The 26,536-nt window shown below is 38.7% G+C and overlaps 1 protein-coding gene across 1 annotated transcript in view; it reads left to right on the top strand.

Moving 5' to 3' along the window:
* Positions 1-26,536, top strand: part of MAGT1 (magnesium transporter 1) — a 58,404-nt gene that overhangs the window by 6,801 nt on the left and 25,067 nt on the right. Inside the window, exons 2-3 of the mRNA XM_035028790.1 lie at positions 3,093-3,262; positions 6,700-6,817. Coding sequence (XP_034884681.1) covers positions 3,093-3,262; positions 6,700-6,817 — 288 coding nt within the window. The remainder of the gene's footprint in view (positions 1-3,092; positions 3,263-6,699; positions 6,818-26,536) is intronic.

The raw sequence follows: 26,536 nt of genomic DNA, 5'->3' as shown, positions 1-26,536 counted from the left end.
CAAAGGGGAGGTGGTTGGGGGGATGGGTGAAATAGGTGAAGGGGAAAAAATAAAAAATAAAAAAAAAATACAGGATTTTACAAATCTGAAAAAAAAATAGGTGAAGGGGATTAAGAGTACACTTAATTTGATGAGCACTGAGTAATGTATAGAATTGTTGAATCACACACAAAAAAAGAATTGTTGAATCACTGTATTGTACACCTGAAACTAATATAGCACTGTATATTAACTACTGGAATGTTTTAAAAGTATCTCAATTATTAAGATGTTATATTTGAGTTATCTAAAATATATCACATTCCTCAGTCATTCCAGGAACATCAAGTAGCAGTTTATTATTAGGAATGATATATTTTCCCCTCTTATTTATCATTTGAATAGCTTAATGTTTATTTAATTTCCCTGTGTTATACATAGATATTTATATAACATGTAGTCCCTACCCATAAGAATGAGAATGTATAGCAGTAGTTCTGAAACTTCAGTATATATAAAGAATCACTTGGGTTACCTGTTAAAATTTCGTATTCTCGGAACCTACTGTAGACCTACTGAATCAAATTTACTAGAGGATGAAACCTGGAAGTCTTAATATCTAACAAGCTCCTTTATACCAACCACACTTGGAGAAACATTGGTCTAGAAAGTTTATTACCCATTATGCTGAGGGCTTGCTCTGGGAAGTTTTGGTTTACTTTATCACCACATTTTTATATTGTGTTCTGATCAGTAATGAATTAAAAAATTGGATACATAATAAGATGATAAAAACTTAAATCATACTGTGAAAATTCTTTTCAGTTTAAACTGTGGTTCTCAATGAGGGAGGATGGGAATTTTGCTCCCAGGGGTTATCTGGCAATGTCTGGAGACATTTTTGGTTGTGGCAGCTGAAGGTAGGGGTACTACTGGCATCTGGTGCGTGAAGATCAGGGATGCTGCTCAGCATCCTACAATGTGCAGGACAACTCCAGACAACGAAGAATTATCTGGCTCAAGATGTCAGTATTGCCACTGTTGTAAAACCCTGGTTTAGAGTGATCTGTTTCCTCAGTATCATTGTTCCCCAAATCTTTTAATTATTTGTTATACTAATCTTTTGAGAGTGTATATATTTCTCTATGGGCTTAGAGTCTATATTTGGTTTTCCATTTGTGACATATTCATTTTATGACTCTTACCAGAATTATTCTGAATCTGCTACAAAAGTAATTTTTGTGCATTCTTTCTATGTTGTTCATAGGTATACTCAGGAAATATTTTTTTTTTCAGTATTGGCTGAATTTAGCCATGCTTTAAAGGTAAATCATGCATTTTTAGAATCCATGTTATTGTTCCCTTCCTGGAAAAACAAGTTCCATTTCTTTTTTTTTTTTTAAGATTTTATTTACTTATGGGCGCCTGGGTGGCTCAGTGGGTTAAGCGACTGCCTTCGGCTCAGGTCACGATCCTGGAGTCCCGGGGTCGAGTCCCATATTGGGCTCCCTGCTCAGCAGGGAGTCTGCTTCTCCCTCTGACCCTCCCCCCCCCGTGCTCTCTCTCTCTCTTGCTCTCATTCTCTCTCTCTCAAATAAAATCTTTTTTAAAAGATTTTATTTACTTATTTACTAGAGCAAGCACGTGCATATGAACAGGGACAGAGGAAGAGGGAGAGAATCTCAAGCAGACTCCCCACTGAGCACAGAGCCCAACATGGGGCTCGATCCCATGACCGTGAGATCATGACCTGAGCTGAAATCAAAAGTCAGATGCCTAACCAACTGAACCACCCAGGCACCCCAAGTTTTGATAGTTTTTAAAAATATAACTACTTATCTTTTGTCAGATATGTGGTTTGAAAATATTTTCTCCCACTCTGTAGCTTCTCTTTTCCTCCTCTTAAGATGGTTTTTTCTAGAGAAAAAAAATTTAATTTTGGTGAGGTTATCTTTTTATTTTCTTTTTTATGAATCATGCTTTTTGGCTTCAGGTCTAAGAACTCTTTCCCTACCCCAGGATCCTAAATGTTCTCTCCTAATCTTTTTCCTAAACAAAAAATTTTTTAAGTAAGCTGTATGCCTAGTGTGGGGCTTGAACTCACAACCCCAAGATCAAGAGTCACATGTTCCACTGACTGAGCGAGCCAGGTGCCCCTTTTTTCTTTTTTTCTAAAATTTTCATAGTTTTCATTTTTAGGTTTATGTGATCCAGTTTAAGTTTTGTATGAAGTATGAAGTTTAGTTCAAGATTCCTATTTTTGACTATGGATGTCCCATTGCTCCAGCACTATTTGTTGAAAACCTAGCCTTGCTTTACTGAGTTTTTGCACCTTTGTGAAAAATCAGTTGGCTATACTTAATGTAGATCTGTTTCTGTGCCATTGATCTGAGTCTATTCTGTCATCAGTACCACTCTGCCTTGCTTATTATAGCTATATAGTAAACCTTAAAATCAGGAGTGATCCTCCCATTTTATTCTTTGTTTTCAAGTGTTTTCAAGATTGTTTCAACTGGGATGCCTGGGTGGCTCAGTCGTTAAGCGTCTGCCTTCGGTTCAGGTCTTGATCCCAGGGTCCTGGGATTGAGTCCCACATCGGGTTCCCTGCTCAGCGGGGAGCCTTCTTCTCCCTCTCCCTCTGCCTGCCACTCCCCTGCTTGTGCTCTCTCTGTCAAATAAATAAAATCTTTAAAAAAAAAAAAAAAAGATTGTTTCAACTACTCCAGTTTCTTTATAGGTGTGTTTTGTTTTTATTTTGTTTTGGTTTTAAGAAGCAAAATCGTGTACAAAACTAACTGGTTTAACTCAACATTCTTTGGAATCTTTGGCAAATGAAAGGTTTTATGATTTTATATTTTATTTATTAGTATAAATAAATAATTCACATCAACAGGGCAGTATATGATTAAATCTCATCATGGAATAATAGAATTTTAAGAATAATTATCATTATCAGGCCCAATTATCAGATTTTATTTTTAGGTTTCTCACATTTTCTGTGTACCTCTCTACGTGTTAGTCTTGGTTTTAGGTAAGTTGCCTAGTTAAAAGGAACTTCAAATGCCATGCTAAGAGCATTAACACCACGTTCCTTCCTTTTTTTTTTTTTTTAGATGGTGTTATCAGAAAAGGTTAGTCAACTGATGGAATGGACCAATAAAAGACCTGTAATAAGAATGAATGGAGACAAGTTCCGTCGCCTTGTTAAAGCCCCACCAAGAAACTACTCCGTTATTGTCATGTTCACTGCTCTCCAACTTCACAGACAGTGTGTCGTGTGCAAGTATGAACTTTCAACTACACTTAAAAATTAAGTAACATTAGATTTTAACTGTTTCTCAATCCCAGAAGAACCAAATTAGTTCAGTGGGCACATAAACAATTATTGTATATACCTTACTTAGGATGTCTGTAGTAACACATGCTGCCCTTTCTTAGAGTCATTTCTTGGTTTCCACATTAGTCGGGGGAACAAAGAGCAAGGATAAAGTATTGTGGTAGCCATGATAGGAATAACTTAAAAACTGAATAATCATCATATAAATTGGTATCAATTTATATAAATGTATGCCAATAGGATTGATGTAGTATTTTATTATTTGTAAGTGCTTTCAGTTTCATACTCTTATTTTATACAACAACCCCAGAAGGTAAGTAAAGCAAGTATTCTCTCATTTATGAAGAAATAGGTTCCAAAATCTTTTAACTGGTCAATGCAAAGCTAGAGATAATTATTAATGCAATAATGGTAGCTACATCCAAATTTGGAATTACAGGAGAACATTTTTAGAAAATAAAGATGTATGATTTAGAGATGTTTTCTTTTTTCTAGATTATTTTGTAGTGATTGAAAACCTTGGAAATGGAGACTAATCTCACTTAAACTTTCATCAAACAATGGTTTATTGATTTTATTTTACTGTTTGAGTAATCTTAGGAACAAAGATTGATATTTCTTTAAACAAAAGGACTATATTTCTTTATTTTATTTTTTTAAAAGATTTTATTTATTCGTCAGAGACAGCGCAAGAGCGAGCACAAGCAGAGGAAGCGGCAGGCAGAGGGAGAAGCAGCAGGCAGGGGGAGAAGCAGGCTCCCCATTGAGCAAGGAGCCCAATATGGGACTCGATCCCAGGACTCTGGGATCGTGACCTGAGCTGAAGGCAGATGCTTAACCAACTAAGCCACCCAGGTGTCCCAGGACTATATTTCTTTAAAACAAAATTTAAAGTAGTGGGTACTAAAAAATAGAATAGCTTTTGCTTTTTGGTATTTTTTTAACTTATATTTTTAGATCAATATGTGTGATCTGGGAATTCACGTTAAATAAAATGACAGAGCTACCTGGTGAAGAACCAATTTAGTAAAATCTTGAAGGCTTCCCAAGTTCTGACAGCCTGTGGGTCCATGTGAAGGATTAGACAGTTTTTTTTTAGAATATGCATTACGTTACCCCAAGACTTGCTAACTTTTCTTAAAGGATTTTCCCCTCAGAGGTAGGAGATAGTCAAGGTATTTGATCCCAGAGTACTTATTTTTGAGTACATATGCTGGTTAGTAGGTATTAATTATGCATAAACTTAAAATCTAGAATCACAATTTAGTCATTTCAGCAATCAGGAGTATACAAAAATGTTAGGGAACAAATACAAACTCCTTCATAATTCTGTATTAAATGCAAATTAATGACATTTATTATTAACCTAAGTTTTTATTAGTATCTTACTTTCTATAAGACCGAATTTAAAATTAGCTCGCATTTTCCTAAACTCATTCAAAAAATAAAAATTAACAGCAATGTGTATAATACTATATATTTGGTGCTATCAGGATGAGAAGTATAAGATGCCCTACCTTATCATATGGCTAGGGAAATGAGTTCCACATGTGAAAATTTAGCTGGCAATATAAGGCAATTTATAACTAAGTACCAGATGGGTTATGTGCATAATAAATACTATAAAATTTCAGGGAGGACATATAACAGGAAGATTAGGGTTGGTCTAATGGAGAAGAAAGGATTTGTATTAGGGCTATACAGATGGATCAGATTTAGATAGAAGTGGGATATTTTGGTTAGAAGTAAAGATGTGTGTAAGGGCACAGAGATGGTGGTAAATAAAATGCTGGAATTAAGAGATCCTGTTTTATATTGATTAGTAGTAAGGCTACGTAAAAGTTAGATGCCTTATTGGAACTGGATGATAAAGAACCTTGAATAACCAGTGAAAAAGCGTGGAGACTGTTCTGAAGGTAGGAGAAAAACAACAATGGCTTCGGAGAAGAGTAGGAGTTTCAAAAAAGTAGTAATTTAAGAAGACTGATGTATATTGCAGCATAAGAATGATTGGAAGAGGAGAAACTAGAGTCAGTATTTTAATATTCTAATGTCAGATATTAAACATCTGCCTTTAGCTGATAGCAATAAAAATAAATGGGAAGGTAGGGCGCCTGGGTGGCTCAGTCGGTTAAGCGTCTGCCTTCGGCTCAGGTCATGATCCCAGGGTCCTGGGATCGAGCCCCGCATCGGGCTCCTTGCTCAGCGGAGAGCCTGCTTCTCCCTCTCCCACTCCTCCTGCTTGTGTTCCCTCTCTCGCTGTGTCTCTCTCTGTCAAATAAATAAATAAAAATCTTAAAAAATAAATAAATGGGAAGGGTTGGAGTTAAAAGATAATCACAAATGAAGAATTATCACATCTTGGAAACTGAAAGCATACGGGCAATAAGGAAAAAGTCAAACATGACTTGAGGTTTCAATTAATCTCAATTCCCTAGATTCTTTTTATCTTTCACCCTAATAATTCATCTGACTGTATTTTTATTTACTAAATAATAGCATGTTATATGTTAGATTTATAAAATGGGTTACTATTATAGTCTACTTTCTCTGGAAATACTTAAACCTTGTCTTTGAACACTTAAATTTAGAGTATTAAAAATTGTTGGGGCACCTGGGTGGCTCAGTTGGTTAAGCGACTGCCTTCGGCTCAGGTCATGATCCTGGAGTCCCGGGATCGAGTCCCACATTGGGCTCTCTGCTCAGCAGGGAGTCTGCTTCTCCCTCTGACCCTCCCCCTTCTCATGCTCTCTCTATCTCATTCTCTCTCTCAAATAAATAAATAAAATCTTTAAAAAAAATTGTACAGTTAGCTGGATTTTACCAATGACTACTTAAAGAGCTTTGAGATAAGAAACAAGCACAAAGTGTGAAGCTTAGTCAAGTAACTACTTTCTGTTGAAATCCCCAACACTTAGGATAAGGCTTCTCTTATGCCAAAACAATGGCAATATTTTCCAAGGTTTGTCCTAACCCTGTCAGCAGAACCTGACTGGTGTTTGTTTCTCTCTCTCTCCCTCTCCCTCTCCGTCTCTGTCTCTATATCTCTCAAAATATTTCCCCAATTGGAAAAACTGCTATTGCTTCGTTTCTGGTTTTTTTTTTTTTTAAGATTTTTATTTATTTATTTATTGAATGAGAGAGAGAATGATAGAGAGCATGAGAGGGAGGAGGGTCAGAGGGAAAAGCAGACTCCCCGCTGAGCAGGGAGCCTGATGCGGGACTCGATCCCGGGACTCCAGGATCATGACCTGAGCCGAAGGCAGTCGCTTAACCAACTGAGCCACCCAGGCGCCCCTCTTTGGCTCTGTTTTACTGCTGATAAATTAGATTGCTTTTAAAAGTGTTTTATATGTTATCTTCACAAATCTGATTGTATCCAGGCAAGCTGATGAAGAATTCCAGATCCTGGCAAACTCCTGGCGATACTCCAGTGCATTTACCAACAGGATATTTTTTGCTATGGTGGATTTTGATGAAGGCTCTGATGTATTTCAGATGGTAAGATCTTTGGCTTATTTTATTAAGTAAGGATAAGTTAACTATAGATAAAGTGGAATATATCTTTTTCAATAGCCACAAGAAGTTTTATTTATATATTCATTGTTATCTAAGTATACTGGGTATATAATGTTATATTGCTTTCAGGTGTACAACATAGTGATTTGACAGTTCCATACATTACTTAGTGCTCAACATGATAAGGGTAGTCACCATCCATTACCACAAAAGGTTATTACAATATTATTGACTGTATACACTGTGCTATACTTTACATTTCTGTGACTTACTTTATAACCAGAAGTTTGTTCCTCTCAATCCCCTTCACCTATTTTGCGCATCCGCCCTTCCCTCTGGCAACTAACCACGTTTGTTCTCTGTATTTCTGAGTCTGTTTGTTTGTGGGTGTGTTTTTTAGATTCCACATATAAGTGATATCATATGGTATTTGTCTTTCTCTGTCTGACTTATTTCGCTTAGCATAATACCCTCTAGGTCCATCCATGTTGTCATAAATGGCAAAATTTCATTCTTTTTTATGACTGAGTAATATGTGTGTGTGTGTGTGTGTGTGTACATACATGCATACATGTCATATCTTTTCTATCCATTAATCTATCGATGGACATGTGGGTTGCTTCTATATTTTGGCTATTATAGATGTCTCTGCAATAAATAGGAATGCATATATCCTTTCTAGCTAGTGTTTTCATTTTCTTTAGGTAAATACTCAATAGTGCAATTCCTGGATCATGTGATATTTCCATTTTTAATGTTTTGAGGAAGCTTCATACCGTTTTCCATACTGGTTGCACCAATGTACATTTCCACCAACAGTGCACAAGGGTTCTCTTTTATCCACATCTTCACCAACACTTGTTATTTCTTGTCTTTTTTATTTGAGCCATCCTGACAGGTGTGAGGTGATATCTCATTATGGATTTGATTTGCATGTCCCTGATGATTAGTGATGTTGAGCATCTTTTCATGTATCTGTTGGCCATCTGTATGTCTTCTTTGGAAAAATGTCTATTCAGGTTCTCTGCCCATTTTTATTTATTTATTTTTATTTTTTTTAAGATTTTATTTATTTGACAGAGATAGCGAGAACAGGAACACAAGCAGGGGGAGTGGGAGAGGGAGAAGCAGGCTTCCTGCTGAGCAGGGATCCCGATGTGGGACTCGATCCCAGGGCCCTGGGATCATGACCTGAGCTGAAGGCAGACGCTTAACGACTGAGCCACCCAGGCGCCCCGTCTCTGCCCATTTTTAAATTGGATTGTTTGGTTCTTTTTGGTGTTGAGTTATGTAAGTTCTTTATATAGTTTGGATATTAACCCCTTACTGTATATGTCATTTGCAGATATCTTCTATTCAGTAGGTTGCCTTTTCATTTTGTTGGTTTCTTTCACTATGCAAAAGCTTTTTATTTTGGTATAGTCCAATAATTTATTTTTTATTTAATTTCCCTTGCCTGAGGAGATATATACATAAATATGTTTCTATGGCCAATGTCCAAGAAATTAGTGTGTATGTTTTCCTTTAGATACATGGTTTCATGTCTCACATTTAGGTCTTTAATCCATTTTAAGTTTATTTTCGTATATGATGTAAGAAAGTGGTCTAGTTTCATTTTCATGTAGCTGTCTAGTTTTACCAGCACGATTTGTTGAAGAGACTGTCTTTTCCCCTTTGTATATTCTAGCCTCCTTTGTCATAGACTCATTGACCATATAAGCCTGGGTTTATTTTTGGGCTCTCTATTCTCTTCCATTGATCTATGTGTCTGTATATGTATATGTACCATAATGTTTTGATTACCTAACCTTGTAGTATATCTTGAAATCTGGGATTGTGATATATCCAGCTTTGTTCTTCTTTCTCAAGATTGCTTTGGCTATTTGGGGTCTTTTGTGGTTCCATACAAATTTTAGGGGTATTTGTTCTAGTTCTGTGGTAAATGCTGTTGGTATTTTGATAGGGATTGCATTGAATCTGTAGATTGCTTTGGGTAGTATGGACATTTTAACAATACTCTTCCAGTCATTGAGCATGGTATATTTTTCCATTTGTGTTGTCTTCAATTTCTTTCACCAGTGTGTTATAGTTTTCAGAGTAAAGGTCTTTCACCTCCTTGGTTGTATTTATTCCTAGGTATTTTATTCTTTTTGGTATAATTGTAAATGGGATTGTTTTCTTAATTTTTCTTTCTGCTACTTAGCTATTAGTGTATAGAAATGCAACAGATTTCTGTATATTTTGTATTCTACAACATCACTGAATTCATTACTAGTACTGATATATTGTTGGTGGGGTCTTTAAGTTTTTCTATATATAGTATCATGTCCTCTGAAAATAGTAACAGTTTTACTTCTTACCAATTTGGATATATTTTATTTCTTTTTTTTTAAGATTTTATTTATTTTTGCGGAAGAGAGAGCACACATGAGTGGGGGGAGGAGGGGCAGAGGGAGAAGCAGACTCTCTGGACTCAATCCCAGGACCCTGAAATCATGACCCAAGCCAAAGGCAGACACTTAATTGACCGAGCCACCCAGGTGCCCTGGATATCTTTTATTTCTTCTTCATGTCTCATTGCTGTGGCTGGGACTTCCAGTACTGTGTTGAATGAAAGTGACAAGAGTGGATATCCCTAACTTGTTGCTGATCTTAGAGGAAAAACTTTTAGTTAATTTCACCATTGACTATGTTTGCTGTGGGTTTTTCATATATGGCCTTTATTATGTGGAGGTATGTTCCCTCTAAAGCCACTTTGCTGAGAGTTTCCGTCGTGAACAGATGTATATTTCAGATGCTTTTTCTGCATCTGTTGAGATTATCACATAGTTGTTTTGTTTTTGTTTTTTTAAGATTTTCTTTATTTGACAGAGACAGACATAGTGAGAGAGGGGACACAAGCAGAGGGAGTGGGAGAGGGAGAAGCAGGCTTCCCACTGAGCAGGGAGCCCGATGCAGGGCCTGATCCCAGGACCCTGGGATCATGACCTGAGCCGAAGGCAGATGCTTAACGACTGAACCACCCAGGCACCCCGAGATTATTACATAGTTTTTAATCCATCCTCTTGTTAATATGATGTATTACGTTGATTTGTGAATATGGAATCATCCTTGCATCCCTAGAATAAATTCCAGTTGATTGTGGTGAATGATCCTTTTAATGCATTGTTGAATTCAGTTTGGTAATATTTTGTTGAAGATTTTTGTGTCTGTGTTTATCAGAGATACTGGACTGTAGTTTTCTTTATTGTAGTGTCTTTAATCTGGTTTTCGTTCAGGGTAATGCTGGCCTTATAGAGTAAGTAAATTTGGAAGATTTCCTTCCTCTTCTATTTTTTGGAATATTTTAAGAATAGGTATTAATGCTTTTTTAAATGTTTGGTGTAAAATTCACCTGTTAAGCCATCTGGTCCTGGATTTCTCTTTGTTAGGAGGGAATTTTTTTAAGATTTTATTTTTTTATTTGAGAGAGAGAAAGTGAGCATGAATGCACAAGCAAGGGGGTGGGCAGAGGGAGAGGGAGAAGCAGACTCCCAGCTGAGCAGGGAGCCCGACATGGGGCTCAATCCCAGTACTGTGGGATCATGACCTGAGCAGAAGGCAGTCGCTTTAACCGACTGAGCCACCCAGATGCCACTGTTGGGAGGGTTTTTTTTTGATGACCATTTTAATTTCATTACTAATTTTCTATTTTTTCCTGATGCACTTTGGAAGATTGTACATTTCTACAAATTTATCAGTTTTTTCTTTGGTTGTCTTTGGACAGCCTATAATTTTCAATAATATTCTTTCATAATCCTTTGTATTTCTGTGGTTTTGGTTTTTATTTCTCCTCTTTCATTTCTGATTTTATATATTTGCATCCTCTCTTCTTGTGTTGATGAGTCTGATAAAGGTTTATCAATTTTTTTCATCTTTTCAGAAAACCAGCTCTTGGTTTCATTGATCTTTTCTATTGTCTTTTTTTTAGTCTTTATTATATCTTTATTTCTGCTCTAATCTTAATTATTTACTTTCTTCTACTAACTTTGGGCTTTTGTGGCTCTTCTTTTTCTAGTTCCTTTAAGTGAAGGTTAGATTGATTTTTCTTTTTTTTATTTCTTTCGGTAGGTCTTTATTGCCATAAATTTCCCACTTGGAATTGCTTTTACTGTGTCCCAAAGATTTTGGACTGTTATTTTTTGATTTTCATTTGTCTCCATATATTCTTCAGTTTCCTTTTCAACTTTTTTGTTAACTCATTAGTTGTTTGGTGGCATATTTTTTTAGGTTCCATGTCTTTGTGTTTTTTCCTAGTTTTTTCTTGTAATTGATTTCTACTTTCATACCATTGTGATTGAAAAGATGCTTGAATATATACAATGGAATATTACTCAGCCATCAGAAAGGGTGAATACCTACCATTTACATCAACATGGATGGAACTGGAGGGTATGATGCTAAGTGAAATAAGTCAATCAGAGAAAGACAGTTATCATTATAGTTTCACTCATATGTGGAATATAAGAAATAGTGCAGAGGACAATAGGGGAAGGGAGGGAAAACTGGGAAGAAATCAGAGAGGGAGACAAACCCTGAGAGACTCTTGACTCTGGGAAACAAACTGAGGGTTGCGGAAAGGGAGGTGGGTGGGGGGATGGCGTAACTGGGTGATGGGCATTGAGGAGGGCACGTGATGTGATGAGCACTGGGTGTTAGACACAACTAATGAATCATTGAACGTTATATCAAGACTAATGATGTACTATATGTTGGCAAATTGAATTTAAATTAAAAACAAGAAAAGATGCTTGATATGATTCCAATAGTCTTAAATTTTGAGACTCGTGTCTAGCCTAATTTATTATCTGTTTAGGAGAATATTCCATGTGCACTTGAAAAGAATGTGTATTCTGCTGGGGTTTTTTTAGATAAAATGTTCTATATATGTCTGTTAAGTCCATCTGGTCTAATGTGTCATTCAAAGCTACTGTTTTTTTATTGATTATCTGTCTGAGTGATCTTAATTTTTTAAAGATTTATTTATTTATTTATTTGACAGAGAGAGAGAGAGAGGGAACACAAGCAGGGGGAGTGGGAGAGGGAGAAGCAGGCCTCCAGCCAAGCAGGGAGCCCGATGCGGGGCTCGGTACCAGGACTCTGGGATCATGGCCAGAGCGGAAGGCAGACGCCTAACGATTGAGCCACCCAGATGCCCCCTGTCTGAGTGGTCTATCCATTGATGTCAGTGGGATGTTAACATCCCCTACTATTATTGCATTACTGTCAGTTTCTCCCTTTATATCTGTTAATGTTTGTTTCATTTATTTAGGTGCTCCTATGTTGGGTGCATATTTATAATTGTTATATTCTCTTGTTAGGTTGATCTTTTTATCATTATGTAATGTCTTTTTACAGTCTTCTGTTTTAAGTCTATTTTCTCTGAATTAAGTATACCTGGATTTTTTTCCTGCTTCCATTTTCATGGAATATCTTTTCCACTCCTTTACTTTCAGTCTGTGTGTGTCTTTAGGTCTGAAATGAGTATCTTGTAGGCAGCACATAGATTGTTCTTGTTTTTTTTTTAATCCATTCAGTTACCATATATTTTTTGATTAGAGCATTTAGTCCAGTTAAAGTAATTATTGATAGGTATGTACTTATTGCCATTTGTTAATTTTTTCTGGTTGTCTTTATACTTCTCCTTTCCTTATTTTCTTCTCTTCCCTTGTGGTTTGATGGATTTGTCTAGTGTAATGCTTGGGTTATGATGTCCTGTTTTACATTTTTTTAAGTTTTTGTGTAACCCTTGAGTAATTTTTGTAGATATAATTGATTTTACTTCTTTTGTGTTTTAACTTCCATGCTGGCTTTATAAGTGAGTAATCTACTGCCTTTACTATATTTTTGCTTTCACCATTGAAATTTCCTCATTTTATACTTTTCTTACTTCTAGTTATGGCCTTTTTCCACTTAAAGAATTCCCTCATCATTTATCATAAGTTTGGGTTAGTCATGATGGACCTCTTTAACTTCTTTTTTTTTTTTTTAAAGATTTTTATTTATTTATTTGAGAAAGAGAGAATGAGAGAGACAGCATATGAGAGGGGGGAGGGTCAGAGGGAGAAGCAGACTCCCTGCTGAGCAGGGAGCCCGATGCGGGACTGGATCCAGGGACTCCAGGATCATGACCTGAGCCGAAGGCAGGCTTAAGCAACTGAGCCACCCAGGCGCCCTCTTTAACTTCTTTTTATCTCAGAAACTCTTTATCTGTTCTTTAGTTCTGTTGATAAACTTGCCCAGTAGAGTATTTTTGGTTGTAGGTTTTTTTTCTTTCAGCACTTTGAATATATCATGCCACTCTCTTCTGGCCTGCAAAGTCTCTGATGAAAAATCAGCTAGTAGCCTTATTGGGTTTCCCTAGTATGTAACTGTTTTTGTTTCTTTTGCTGCTTTTAAAATTCTTTATTATTAATTTCTGTCACTTTATTTTTTATTTTTTTAAAAGATATTTATTTATTTGACAGAGAGAAAAACAGCGAGAGAGAGGGAACACAAGCAGGGGCATGGGAGAGGGAGAAGCAGGCCTCCCGCTGAGCAGGGAACCTGATGCAGGGCTCGATCCCAGGACCCTGGGATTGTGACCTGAGCCAAAGGCAGACGCTTAATGACTGAGCCACCCAGGCACCCCAATTTCTGTCATTTTAATTATTATGTGTCTTTGTGTAGATCTACTTGGGTTCATCTTGTTTTGGACTTTCTGTGCTTCCTAGACCTGGATGTGCTTCCTAGTCCTGGATGTGCTTCCTAGTCCTTCCCCATATTAGAGAAGTTTTCAGCTATTATTTCTTCAAATAATTTTTTCTGCCCCTTCTCTCTTTCTTCTCCTTCTGGTATCCTTATAATGCAAATGTTATTACACTTGATGATGTCATAGAGGTCCCTTAAGCTGTTCTCTTTCTTAATTACTCTTTTATCTTTCTTCCTGTTCAGTTTTGTTCCTTTCTATTACCCTGTCTTCCAGATTGCTGATCCATTCTTCTGTGTCTCCCAATCTGCTGTTGATTCCCTCTAATGTATTTTTTAATTCAGTTATTGTGTTTTTCAGCTCTGTCTGGTTCTTTTTTTTTTTTTTTAAGATTTTATTTATTTATTTGAGAGTGAGAAGGAGAGAGCATGAGAGGGGGAGGGTCAGAGGGAGAAGCAGACTCCCTGCCGAGCAAGGAGCCCGATGCGGGACTCGATCCCGTGACTCCAGGATCATGACCTGAGCTGAAGGCAGTCGCTTATGTCTGGTTCTTTTTTTTATATTTTTTTATCTCTGTGTTGAAGTTCTCACTGAGTTCATCCACTCTTTTCTCAAGTCCAGTGAATACATTTACGACCATTACTTTGAATTCTTTATTGGGCATACTGCTTATGTCCTCTTTGTTTCACTCTTTTTCTGTGATTTTGCCTTGTTCTTTTATTTGGGACACATTCCTCTGTCTCCTTGTTTTGTCTATTTCTCTGTGTTTGTTAATGTGTATTAGGTAGGTCAACTACATCTCCTAGTCTTGAAAGTAGTGGCCTTGTGTAGAAGAGGCCTCATGGTGCCCTGCAGCACAACCACCCCTGTTCACCAGAACCAGGTGCTTCCTGTGTGAGCTGCATGTGCCCTCCTGTTGTGGATGAGCTATGATGACTGTGGGCATGCTGGTGGGCAGGGCTGGCCCTCAGCCAATCTGGCTTCAGTGACCTCCTTCACTTACTGCAGCTGCACCAGGCAGGGTTTTCTTCCCACACTGTTCAGAGGCCCTGCTGCAGCACTCACGGGCTTGCTGTTGGGTGGGTCTGGCCCCAACCCTGGTTGTCTACAGCTAGGTTCTGTGATAGCTGCAGATGCAGGGAAGGGCAGGGCTGGCTCTTTGCATAGTCATCTAAGAGGCTCAGCTCTAGGAATTGCAGGGATGCTGTTGTGTGTGGTTATTTCCTCCCCGTCCCAGGGCAGGAGTCACTTTGGAGGTTCCAGCTGAGGCTGCCTGCCAGGTGTGGTGGGGCAGGAGCCACTTTGGAGGGATACCTGCCAAGGTGAGTGGGTTGAGTGGGACAGGTCTACAGGGGAACACCAGGGCTGGGCATGTGACAGTAACAGGGTAGGTTGAAAGTGTTTAAACTGGCTCCCACAAGTGTGTGACCCTGTAGGCTGGGGAGGGCAATATAAATCGTGCCTGCCAGCACTTTTGTTCCCACAGAAATCTGTAGATCCCTGCCCCTCCAGCACATATCCTAAAATTAGTGAATAAAATTCCATCACGTATACCCCAGGTGCTTTTCAAACTACTGCTTATATTTATATTTCAGACTGAGTTATTTAGTGTGCTGACTCTTTGAGGACAGGGACTCATTTTCCTATTTCCTTCTTGCTCTCCCAGAGTTCAGACCCACTGATTTTCAGAGCAAGATGTTATAGGGACTCATCTTCCCGGTGTGGGCCCCCAGGGCCAGGGAAGCACTTTGTGGGATCTGATTGACTGCCTTGCTCCTCTGTGCTCCTAGTTCCTTGATCTGTTCTACTTTTCTTTTGATTTCTGTTTCATTGATTTCTGCTCTTCCTCCTCTTTGTGGTTAGTTGCACTGGGGTTTTGGTTTCTAACCACATCTCCATGCCTCCTACCCTTTTTGATGTAGTCTTCTATCTATGACTAGCTGTGTAAGATCTGTTCTCCAGTCTTCAGGTTATTTTCAGAGTTAGTGTGCAATACATGTAGGTGCTGACTCATTGTGTCCATGGGACAAGGTGAGCTTAGGATCCTCTCACTCTGCCATCTTCTCCCGGCCACAAGAAGTTTTGTTTGTTTGTTTTATTAGCTTCAGAGGTAAAATTTAGTTACTCATCAGTTACATATAACACCCAGTACTCATTACATCAAGTGCCTTCCTCAATGCCCATCACCCAGTTGCCCCCCCTTCCCCCTTGCCCCAGCAACCCTCAGTTTGCTTCCTGGAGTCAAGAGTCTCATATGGTTTGTCTCTGTCTCTGATTTTGTCTTATTTTATTTTTCCCTCCCTTCCGCTATGTTTATCTGTTTTATTTCTTAAATTCCACATATGAATGAAATCATATATTTGTCTTTCTCTGACTGACTTATTTAACTTAGCATAATATCCTCTAGTTGCATTGATGTTGTTGCAAATAGTAAGATTTCATTCTTGTTGTCTGAGTACTATCACACTGTATACCACATCTTCTTTATCCATTCATCTGCTGATGAATATCTGGGCTCTTTCCATATTTTGGCTATTGTAAACATTGCTGCTATAAACATTGGGGTGCATGTGCCCCTTGACCACTATGTTTGTATCCTTTGGATAAATACCTAGTAGTGTAACTGCTGGGTCAAAGGGTAGCTCTATTTTTAACTTTTTGAGGAACCTGCATACTGTTTCCCAGAATGGCTGTACCACTTTGCATTCCCACCAACAGTATAAGAGGGGTCTCCTTTCTCCACATCCCCACCAACATCTGTTGTTTCCTGAGTTGTTAATTTTAGCCATTCTAACTGGTGTGAGGTGGTATCTCATTGTGGTTTTGAATTGAATTTCCCTGATGCTGAGTGATGTTGAGCATTTTTTCATGTGTCTGTTGGCCATTTGGATGTCTTCTTTGCAGAAATGCCTGTTCATGTCTTCTGCCCGTTTCTTGACTGGATTATTTGTTTTTTGGGGTGTTGAGTTTGAGGAGTTCTTTATAGTTTTTGGATACTAGCCCTTTATCTGATAAGACATTTGCAAATATCTTCTCCCATTCTGTAGGTTGTCGTTTACTTTTTCTGTTTCCTTTGCTGTGCAAAAGCTTTTTATATTGATGAAGTCCTAATAGTTCATTTTTGCTTTTTGTTTCCCTTGCCTTTGGAGACATGTCTAGCAAGAAGTTGCTGTGGCCAGGTCACAGAGGTTGCTGCCTGTGTTCTCCTTTAGGATTTTGATGGATTCCTGTCTCACATTTAGGTCTTTCATCCATTTTGAGTCTATTTTTGTGTATGGTATAAGCAAGTGGTCCAGTTTCATTCCTCTACATGTGGCTATCCAATTTTCCCAACACCATTTGTTGAAGAGACTTTTTTCCACTGGATATTCTTTCCTGCTTTGTCAAAGATTAGTTGACCATAGAGTTGAGGGTCCATTTCTGGGTTCTCTGTTCTGTTCCATTGATCTATGTGTCTGTTTTTGTGCCAGTACCATACTGTCTTGATGATTTTTTTAAACAATTTTATTTATTTGAGAGAGAGAGAGAGAGAGAGACCAAGCATGAGCAGCATAAGTGAAGGGGGAAGCAGACTCCCTGCTGAGCATGGAGCCTGATGTGGACTCGATCCCAGGACTCTGGGATCATGATCTGAGCCAAAAGCAGATGCTTAACTGGCTGAGCCACCCAGGCACCCAATACTGTCTTATGATTACAGCTTTGTAACAGTTTGAACTCTGGAATTGTGATGCTACCGGCTTTGTTTTTCTTTTTCAACATTATTGTGGCTATTTGGGGTCTTTTCTGGTTCCATACAAATTATAGGATTATTTCTTCCAGCTCTGTGAAAAATGTTGATTGTATTTTGATAGGGATTACATTGAATGTTTAGATTGCTCTGGGTGTCACAGACATTTTAACATTATTTGTACTTCCAATCCATGAGCATGGAATGTTTTGCCATTTCTTTTTGTCTTCCTCAATTTGTGTCATGAGTGTTCTATAGTTTAGAGAGTACAGATCCTTTAGCTCCTTGGTTAGGTTTACTCCTAGAAATCTTACGGTTTTTGGTACAGTTGTAAATGGGATCAAGTCCTTGATTTCTCTTTCTTCTGCCTCATTGTTAGTGTGTAGAAACACAGCAGACTTCTGTGCATTGATGTTGTATCCTACCACTTTGTTGAATTCCTGTATGAGTTCTAGCAATTTTTGCATGGAGTCTTTTGGGTTTTTAACATAGAGTATCATGTCATGTGTGAAGAGTGAAAGTTTGACTTCTTTGGTGGTTTGGATGCCTTTTATTTCTTTTTGTTGTCTGTTGAGGCTAGGACTTCTAGTACTTTGTTGAACAACAGTGGTGGTAATGGACATCCCTGACATGTTCCTGACCTTAGGGGAAAAGCTCTCAGTTTTTCAGGATGATATTTGCTGTGGGTTTTTTGTATATGGCTTTTAATATTATTAAGGTATGTTCCCTCTAGTCCTACAATGCAGAAAGTTTTTATCATGAAAGGGTGCTGAATTTTCTCAAATGCTTTTTTGTATCTATTGAGAAGATTGTACGGTTCTTGTCCTTTCTTTTATTACTGTTGTGTATCACATTGACTTGTGGATGTTGAACCAACCTTATACACCAGGAATAAATCCCACTTGGGCGTGATGAATAATCCTTTTAATGGACTATTGGATCCCATTAGTTAGTATCTTGTTGAGAATTTTTGCATCCATGTTCATCAGGGATATTTGTCTGTAATTCTCCTTTCTGATGGGGTCTTTGCTTTTGAGATTAAAGTAATACTGCTCTCATTGAATAAGTTTGGAAGTTTTCCTTCCCTTTCTGCTTTTTGAAACAGCTTCAAAAGAATAGGTATTAATTCTTTAAATGTTTGGTGGAGGGGCGCCTGGGTGGCTCAGTCATTAAGTGTCTGCCTTCGGCTCAGGTCATGGTCCCAGGGTCCTGGGATCAGGCCTCGCATCAGGCTCGCCGCTCAGCGGGAAGCCTGCTTCTCCCTCTCCCACTCCCCCTGCTTGTGTTCCCTCTCTCGCTGTGTCTCTCTCTGTCAAATAAATAAATAAAATCTTTAAAAAAAAATGTTTGGTGGAATTCTGCTGGGAGGCCATCTGGCCCTGGACTCTTGTTTGTTGGGAGGTTTTTGATTACTGCTTCAATTTCTTTGCTAGTTATGGGTCTGTTCAGGGTTTCTATTTCTTCCTGTTTCAGTTTTGGTAGTTTATATGTTTCTGGGAATGCATCGATTTCTTCCAGCTTGCCTAATCTGTTGGCATATAGTTGCTCATAATATGTTCTTATAATTGTTTGTATTTCCTTAGTGTTGGTTGTGATGTCTCCTTTTTCATTTATGATTTTATCTATTTGGGTCTTTCCCTTTTCTTTTTGATAAGTCTCGCTAAGGGTTTATCAATCTTTTTTTTTTTAAAGATTTTATTTATTTGACAGAGAGAGACACAGCAAGAGAGGGAACACAAGCAGAGGGAGTGGGAGAGGGAGAATCAGGCTTCCCGTTGAGCAAAGAGCCTGATGTGGGGCTCGATCCCAGGACCCTGGGATCATGACCTGAGCCGAAGGCAGACGCCCAACGACTGAGCCACCCAGGCGCCCCGGGTTTATCAATCTTAATAATTCTTTCAAAGAACCAGCTCCTAGTTCCTTGGTCTGTTCTTTTCTTTTAATTTCTGTTTCATTGATTTCTGCTCTAATCTTTATTATTTCTCTTCTCCTGCTGCTGGATTTAGGCTTTATTTGCTGTTCTTTTTCCAGCTCCTTTTGATGTAAGGTTAGGTTGTGTAGTTGAGACTTTCCTTGTTTCTTGAGAAAGGCCTATATTGCTATATACTTCCCTCCTAGGACTGCCCTTGCTGCATCCCAAAGGTTCTGAACTGTGGTGTTTGCATTTTTGTTGGTTTCCGTGTGTTTTTTAAATTCTTCTTTAATTTCCTGGTTGACCTATTTATTCTTTAGTAGTATGCTCTTTAACCTCCATGTATTTGCGTTCCTTCTACATTTTCTGTTGTGATTGAGTTCAAGTTTTAAAGCATTGTTGTCTGAAAATATGCATGAAATAATCTCAGTCTTTTTGTACCGGTTGAGACCTGATTTGTGACCCTGTATGTCATCTCTTCTGGAGAATGTTCCTTGTGCACTTGAGAAGAATATGTATTCTGTTGCTTTAGGATGGAATGTTCTGAATATATATGTGAAGTCCATCTGGTTCAGTGTGTCATTCAGAGCCCTTGTTTCCTTGTTCATCTTCTGCATAGATGATCTGTCTACTGCTGTAAGTTGCGTGTAAAAGTTCCCTACTATTACTGTATTATTATCAGTGTGCTTCTTTAATTTTGTTATTAATTGGTTTATATAATTGGCTGCTGGCGAGTTAGGATAAATATGTACAATTGTTATATCTTTTTTTTGGATAGACCCTTTTATTATGATATAGTTTTCTTCTTTATCTCTTATTACAGTCTTTGGTTTAAAAGCTAGTTTGTCCAGGGGCACCTGGGTGGCTCAGTCATTAAGCATCTGCCTTCGGCTCAGGTCATGATCCCAGGGTCCTGGGATCGAGCCCTGCTTGGGCTCCCTGCTCTGTGGGAAGCCTGCTTCTCCCTGTCCCACTCCCCCTGCTTGTGTTCCCTCTCTGGCTGTATCTCTCTGTCAAATAAATAAATAAAATATTTTAAAAAATAAAATCTAGTTTGTCTGATAAAAGGATTGGTACTCCAGCTTTCTTTTGATGTCCATTAGCATGATAAATGGTCCAACACCCCCTCACTTTCAATCTGGAGGTGTCTTTGGGTCTAAAATGAGTCTCTTGTAGACAGCATATTGATGGGTCTTGTTTTTTTTTTTAAGATTTTATTTATTTATTTGCCAGAGAGAGCACAAGCAGGGGAGTGGCAGGCAGAGGGAGAGGGAGAAGCAGACTCCCCACTGAGCAAGGAGCCTCATGTGGGGCTCAATCCCAGGACCCTGGGATCATGACCTGAGCCAAAGGCAGATGCTTAACTGACTGAGCCACCCAGGCACCTCACGGTCTTATCCAATCTGATACCCTGTGTCTTTTGATTAGAGCACTTAGTCCATTTACATTCAGAGTAATTATTGAAAAATATGAATTTAGTACCATTGTATTACCTGTAAAGTCGCTGTTTTGTAGATTGTATCTGATTCCTTTTGGACTCTGTTACTTTTGGGATCTCTCTTTGCTCAACCATCCCCTTTAATATTTTTTGCAGTGCTAATGTAGTGTTCACAAATTCCTTTAGTTTTTGTTTGTCCTGGAAACTCTATCTGTCCTTCTATTCTGAATGATAACCTTGCTGGCTAAAGTATACTTGGCTGCATGTTTTTCTCATTTAGCACATTGAATATGTCATGCCAGTCATTTCTGGCCTTCCAGGTCTCTTTGGACAGGTCTGCTCTTGGCCTTATGTGTCTACCCTTCTAGGTTAAGGACCTCTTGTCCAGAGCTGCTTTCCGGATTTTCTCTTTATCTCTGAAATTTGCAAGCTTCACAATTATATGTTGAGGTATTGATCTATTTTTTATTTTATTTTATTTATTTATTTGACAGAAAGAGACACAGAGAGGGAACACAAGCAGGGGGAGTGGGAGAGGGAGAAGCAGGCTTCCTGCGGCACAGGGAGCCCGATGTGGGACTTGATCCCAGGACCCGGGGATCATGACCTGAGCCGAAGGCAGATGTTTAACGACTGAGCCACCCAGGCGCCCCTGCATTGATCTATTTTTATTGATTTTTGAGGGGTGTTCTCTGTGCCTCCTGGACTTGAATGCTTGTTTCCTTCCCCAGATTAGGGAAGTTCTCAGCTATAATTTGTTCAAATAAACTTTCTGCCCCCCTCTCTCTCCGTGCCTCTCTCTCTCTCTCCCCCTCTCTCTCTCTCCCCCTCTCTCCCTCTGCCCCTCCCCCTCCCCCTCCCCCCCTCCCTCGCTCCCTCCCTCTTCCTCTCTCCCCTCTTCTGGGACCCCTGTTACTTCGCTTTATGGTATCGCTGATTTCTCGAATCCTCCCTTTGTGATCCAGTAGTTGTTTTTTCTCTTTTTCTCAGGTTCCGTATTTTCCATCATTTTGTCTTCTATATCACTGACTCTTCTGCCTTGTTTATCCTTAGCAGTTAGAGCCTCCATTTTTGACTGCATCTCAGGAATAGCATTTTTAATTTTGGCCTGATTAGATTCTAGTTCTTTTATTTCTCCAGTGAGGGATTCTCCTACTCTTTTTTCAAGCCCAACTAGTATCATTATAATCGTTCTGAATTCTAGTTCTGACATCTTACTTATATCCATATTGATTAAATCCCTGATAGTGAGTACTGCCTCCTGTTCTTTCTTTTGGGGTGAGTTTCTCTGTCTTCATTATGTCCAGAAAAGATTAGATGAAAGAGAGAGAAAAGACAAAAATAGCAAAAACAACACCAGAAAAATACAAACAAAACAAATCAGAAGTAAAGAGAAACAAAACAAAAAATGAAACGAAGTAAAACAGAACAAAACAGTAAATTAGATCCTGGATTTATTGTGGTTTGTTTATTTAAAAAAAAAACAAAACAAAAAACTAGATCCCAAATTAGGAAAGTAAGAAAAACATATATATACAAAAATAAAATACAATGAAAGGAAACCAAAATAAAATATATATGTATACGTAATGTAAATATAAACATAAAAGTTAAAAAAGACTTAAAAAAGAATTGATTAAATAAGGAAATAGCTGGAAACAATAATAGAACTGAAAGACTAAAGAATTAAAAAAAAAAAACCCACAAATGCTATATACTGTTTTCTCTAGAGCTGAAGTTTTGCAATTCTCTGTGATCGGTAACCTTGGTGTTAGCTGGTTGTTCCTGTTGGTCTTCTGGGGGAGGGGCCTGTTGCACTGATTCTCAGGTGTTCTTGCTGTGGTGGAATTGTCCCTCCCTTGCGAGGAGGCCTGTTTCAGTGTAAGCGGCTCCCAGATTGCACTATGTTTTGCTCCCTGCAGGCTTTCATCACCAATGGGGGGATAAAAATTGCAGCACCCCGATCTCTAGCCTGGAGTTGAACGTTCGCACCTCCCATTTTTCAGTGAGCCCTCACAGAAAATCAGTCAATCGCTCTTGTTTCCCTGGTTTCCGTCTGAACTCTGTATTCACTCAGCCTATGACTGAGTGTTTTTCTCTCAGGTACATGACCCTGTTTTGAGTCTCCAAACTTTACAGACTCCTATGGTGCAGACCCGTGCCATTCCTCCCAGGGGAAGGAGGGGCACCTTGGCATGCTTCTGCCTTTTGCTGGGCCCTCTCCTGGAGAGCAGTTACCCGACCGTGCAGTGGTTCTGCAGTGGTTCATGGTTTATGGCAACATCGAGCAGAAAGCCGCCTCCTTGGGACACCTGGGTGGCTCAATCCCTTAGGCATCTGCCTTCGGCTCAGGTCATGATCCCAGGGTCCTGGGATCGAGTGCTGCATCGGGCTCCTTGCTGAGTGGGGAGCCTGCTTCTCCCTCTGCCTGCAGCTCCCTCTGCTTGTGCAGTCTCTCTCTCTCTCAAATAAATAAAATCTTAAAATAAAAAAAAGAAAAGAAAAGAAAGCTGGCTCCTAAGCTTGCTGTTTGCAGCCGGCTTCCTTGCTCTGATGCCTGGGAACTCTGTCGCAGTCAGGCACCCCCATTCTTTTTGTGACCCCGGGAATCCTGAGACCACCCTTTCCCATCTGGGATTCTGTCCCGCTTCACCACTTGAGCACCTTTAAGGCAGGGATGTTTCCCACTGGAGCAAACTTCTTAAAGTTCCGATTTTGCCTTCCACTGCTTGTAATACTTTCTGGTAGCTGGATTAAGGCAGCTCCCTCCTCGCTTTGGTTTTATCTTCCAATATATTGCCCTGGGTTCACATTTCCTCATCTACCTCGCAAAAAGTGGTCTCTTTCCTATTTGTAGAATTACAGCAATTCTTTTCTCAGATCTCTGGTTGATTTCTCTGGTGTTCAGAATGATTTGTTAACTATTGAGCTGAATTCCAGGAACCAGATGAAATTAGGGTCCCCTACTCCTCTGTCATCTTAACTCCTTCTGGCCACATGAAGTTTTTTTCTTTTTCTTTTTCTTTTTTAAAGATTTTATTTATTTATTTGACAGAGAGAGAGACAGCGAGAGAGGGAATACAAGCAGGGGGAGTGGGAGAGGGAGAAGTAGGCTTCCCACAGAGCAGGGAGCCCGATGTGGGGCTCGATCCCAGGACCCTGGGATCATGACCTGAGCCGAAGGCAGACGCTTAGCGACTGAGCCACCCAGGCAACAAGAAGTTTTAAATAGGACTTATCTTATATGAGATCTAGAGTAGTTAGTGAAATAAAAGCTGAACTTGAGCTAGCTATGAAATGTAATGGTGGATGCTAACCTATTAGAATATAGAAGATGGGTGGTAATCAAGTAGGTTTTATATTTTTTTTTATTATTTTAAACCACGTATAATACAAATGTTACCATTTTAACCAGTTTTAACTCTACAGTTTATCAAGTAACTTTTTATTTTATTTTTTAATTTTATTATGTTATGTCACCATACAATACATCATTAGTCAAGCAAATTTTTAAATCACAGTGTGAATCCCACCATTATGCCACATTGTAGTTCTTAGTAGAACTAGGTACCTGTCTGCCCTCTTGTTTCCTGACTTAGTGGAAAATCTCCTTCTTGTTCAAAGCTTAACCCTTTTCCTGTGTTCTGCATCCCATACCCATTGGCTCTATCAGTCATGACTTCTTGCACCTGTATTTTTTTTTTTTACAGCTTTTTTAAAAGATTTTATTTATTTGACAGAGAGAGAGAGCACAAGCAGGGGGAGTGGCAGGCAGAGGGAGAGGGAGAAGCAGGCTCCCCGCTGAGCAGGGAACCTGATGCAGGGCTCCATCCCAGGACCCTGAGATCACAACCTGAGCCAAAGGCAGACGCTTAACTGACTGAGCCATCCAGGTGTCCCTTGCACCTGTATTTTTTAAAATTAAGATTTTTTAAGAGCAGCTTAAGGTTCACGGAAGAATTGTGGGGCAGATATGGAGATTTCCCTTATACCCCTTGCCCCGACACATGGGTAGCCTCTCCCGTTATCAACATTCCCCACCAGAGTAGTACATTTGTTACAGTTGATGAACTTGTATTGACACATCATAATGACCAAAAGTATATAGTTTATATCAGTATTCACTCTTGTTCTTGTATATTCTCTTGGCTTAGACAAATATGTGATGATAAGTATCCATCAGTATGGTATCATAAAGAGTATTTTCACTGTCCTAATAATCCTCCATACTCTGCCAATTCATCCCTCCCCCCAACCCTTGGTAACCACTGAATTTTTTACCATTTCCGTGTTTTGCCCTTTCCAGAATGTCATATAGTTAGAATCATACAGTATGTAGAATTTTCAGGTTGACTTCTTTCACTGACTAATAGTACTTAAAGTTTCTCCATGTCTTTTCATGACTTGATAGCTCATTTCTCTGTAGTGCTGAATAATATTCTATTGTCTGGATGTACCAGAGTTTCTTTATACATTTCATGTATTGAAAGACATCTTGATTGCCTCCACATTTTAGCAATTATGAATACAACTCCTCATAAACATCCATGTTTATGGATTTGTGCAGACATAAGTTTCCAGCTCCTTTGGGTAAATATCAAGGAGTGTGATTGCTGGATCATAAGGTAAGATTATGTTTAGTTTTGTAAGAACCTGCCAAATAATCTTGCAACCTGGCTGTATCATTTTTCATTTCCAAGAGCAATAAATGAGGGTCTCCATTACTTCACATATTCATCAGTATTTGGTGTTGTCAGTATTCTGCATTTTGGCCATTGTAATAGTCATGTAGTGGTATCTTACTATTGTTTTAATTTGCATTTCCCTGATGACACATCATGTAGAGCATCTTCTCTTTTTTTTCTTTAAATAGGTAAAGAAGACTTTTTTTTCAAATTTTTAATTTCTAGTTAACATACAGTAAAATATTGGTTTCAGGAGTAGAATTCAGTGATTCATCACTTATATACAACACCTAATGCTCCTCATAACAAGTGCCCTCCTTAATGCCCATCACCCATCCAGCCCATCCCCCACCCTCCTCCCTCCATCAACTCTCAGTTTATTTTCTGTCATTAAGAGTCTCTTATGGTTTGTTTCATTTTTTCCCCCTTCCCATATGTTCATGTGTTTTGTTTCTTAAACTCCATATAGGAGTGAAATCATATGGTATTTGTCTTTCTCTGACTGACTTATTTTGTTTAGCATAATACACTCCTAGCTCCATCTACATTATTGCAAATGACAAGATTTCATGCTTTTTGATGGCTGAGTAATATTCCATCGTGTATATACCACGTCTTATTTATCCATTCATCAGTTGATGGACATTTGGGTTCTTTGCATGTTTTGCTATGTTGATAATGTTGCTGTAAACATCAGTATGTATTTAAATCTTTTAAATACCCCTTCAAATCTGTATTTTTGTATCCTTTGGGTAAATCCGGTAGTGCAATTGCTGGGTCATAGGGTAGTTCTATTTTTAAGTTTTTGAGGAACCCCCATGCTGTTTTTCAGAGTGGCTGCACCAGTTTGCATTCCCACCAACAGTGTAAGAGAGTTCCCCTTTCTCCACATCCTTGCCAACACCTGTTTTTCTTGTGATGTTAATATTAGCCATTCTGACAGGTATAAGGTGGTATCTCATCGTGGTTTTGATTTGTATTTCCCTGATGATGAGTGATGTTCAACATCTTTTCATCTGGATGTCTTCTGTGGGAAAATGTCTGTTCATTTCTTAACTGGATTATTTGTTTTTTGGGGTGTTGAGTTTGAGAAGTTCTTTATCAATTTTGGATACTAACCCTTTATCAGATAATGTTATTTGCAAGTATCTTCTCTTACTCCATAGGCTGCCTCTTAGTTTTATTAATTGTTTCCTTCCTAGGGAACATTTT

This window comes from Mirounga leonina, unplaced genomic scaffold, assembly GCF_011800145.1.
Source record: "Mirounga leonina isolate KUSES-001 unplaced genomic scaffold, KU_Mleo_1.0 Mir_204, whole genome shotgun sequence".
Taxonomy (NCBI): domain Eukaryota; kingdom Metazoa; phylum Chordata; class Mammalia; order Carnivora; family Phocidae; genus Mirounga; species Mirounga leonina.
Note: the sequence above shows the minus strand (reverse complement) of the source record. Positions and strands in the feature narration are given on the sequence as shown.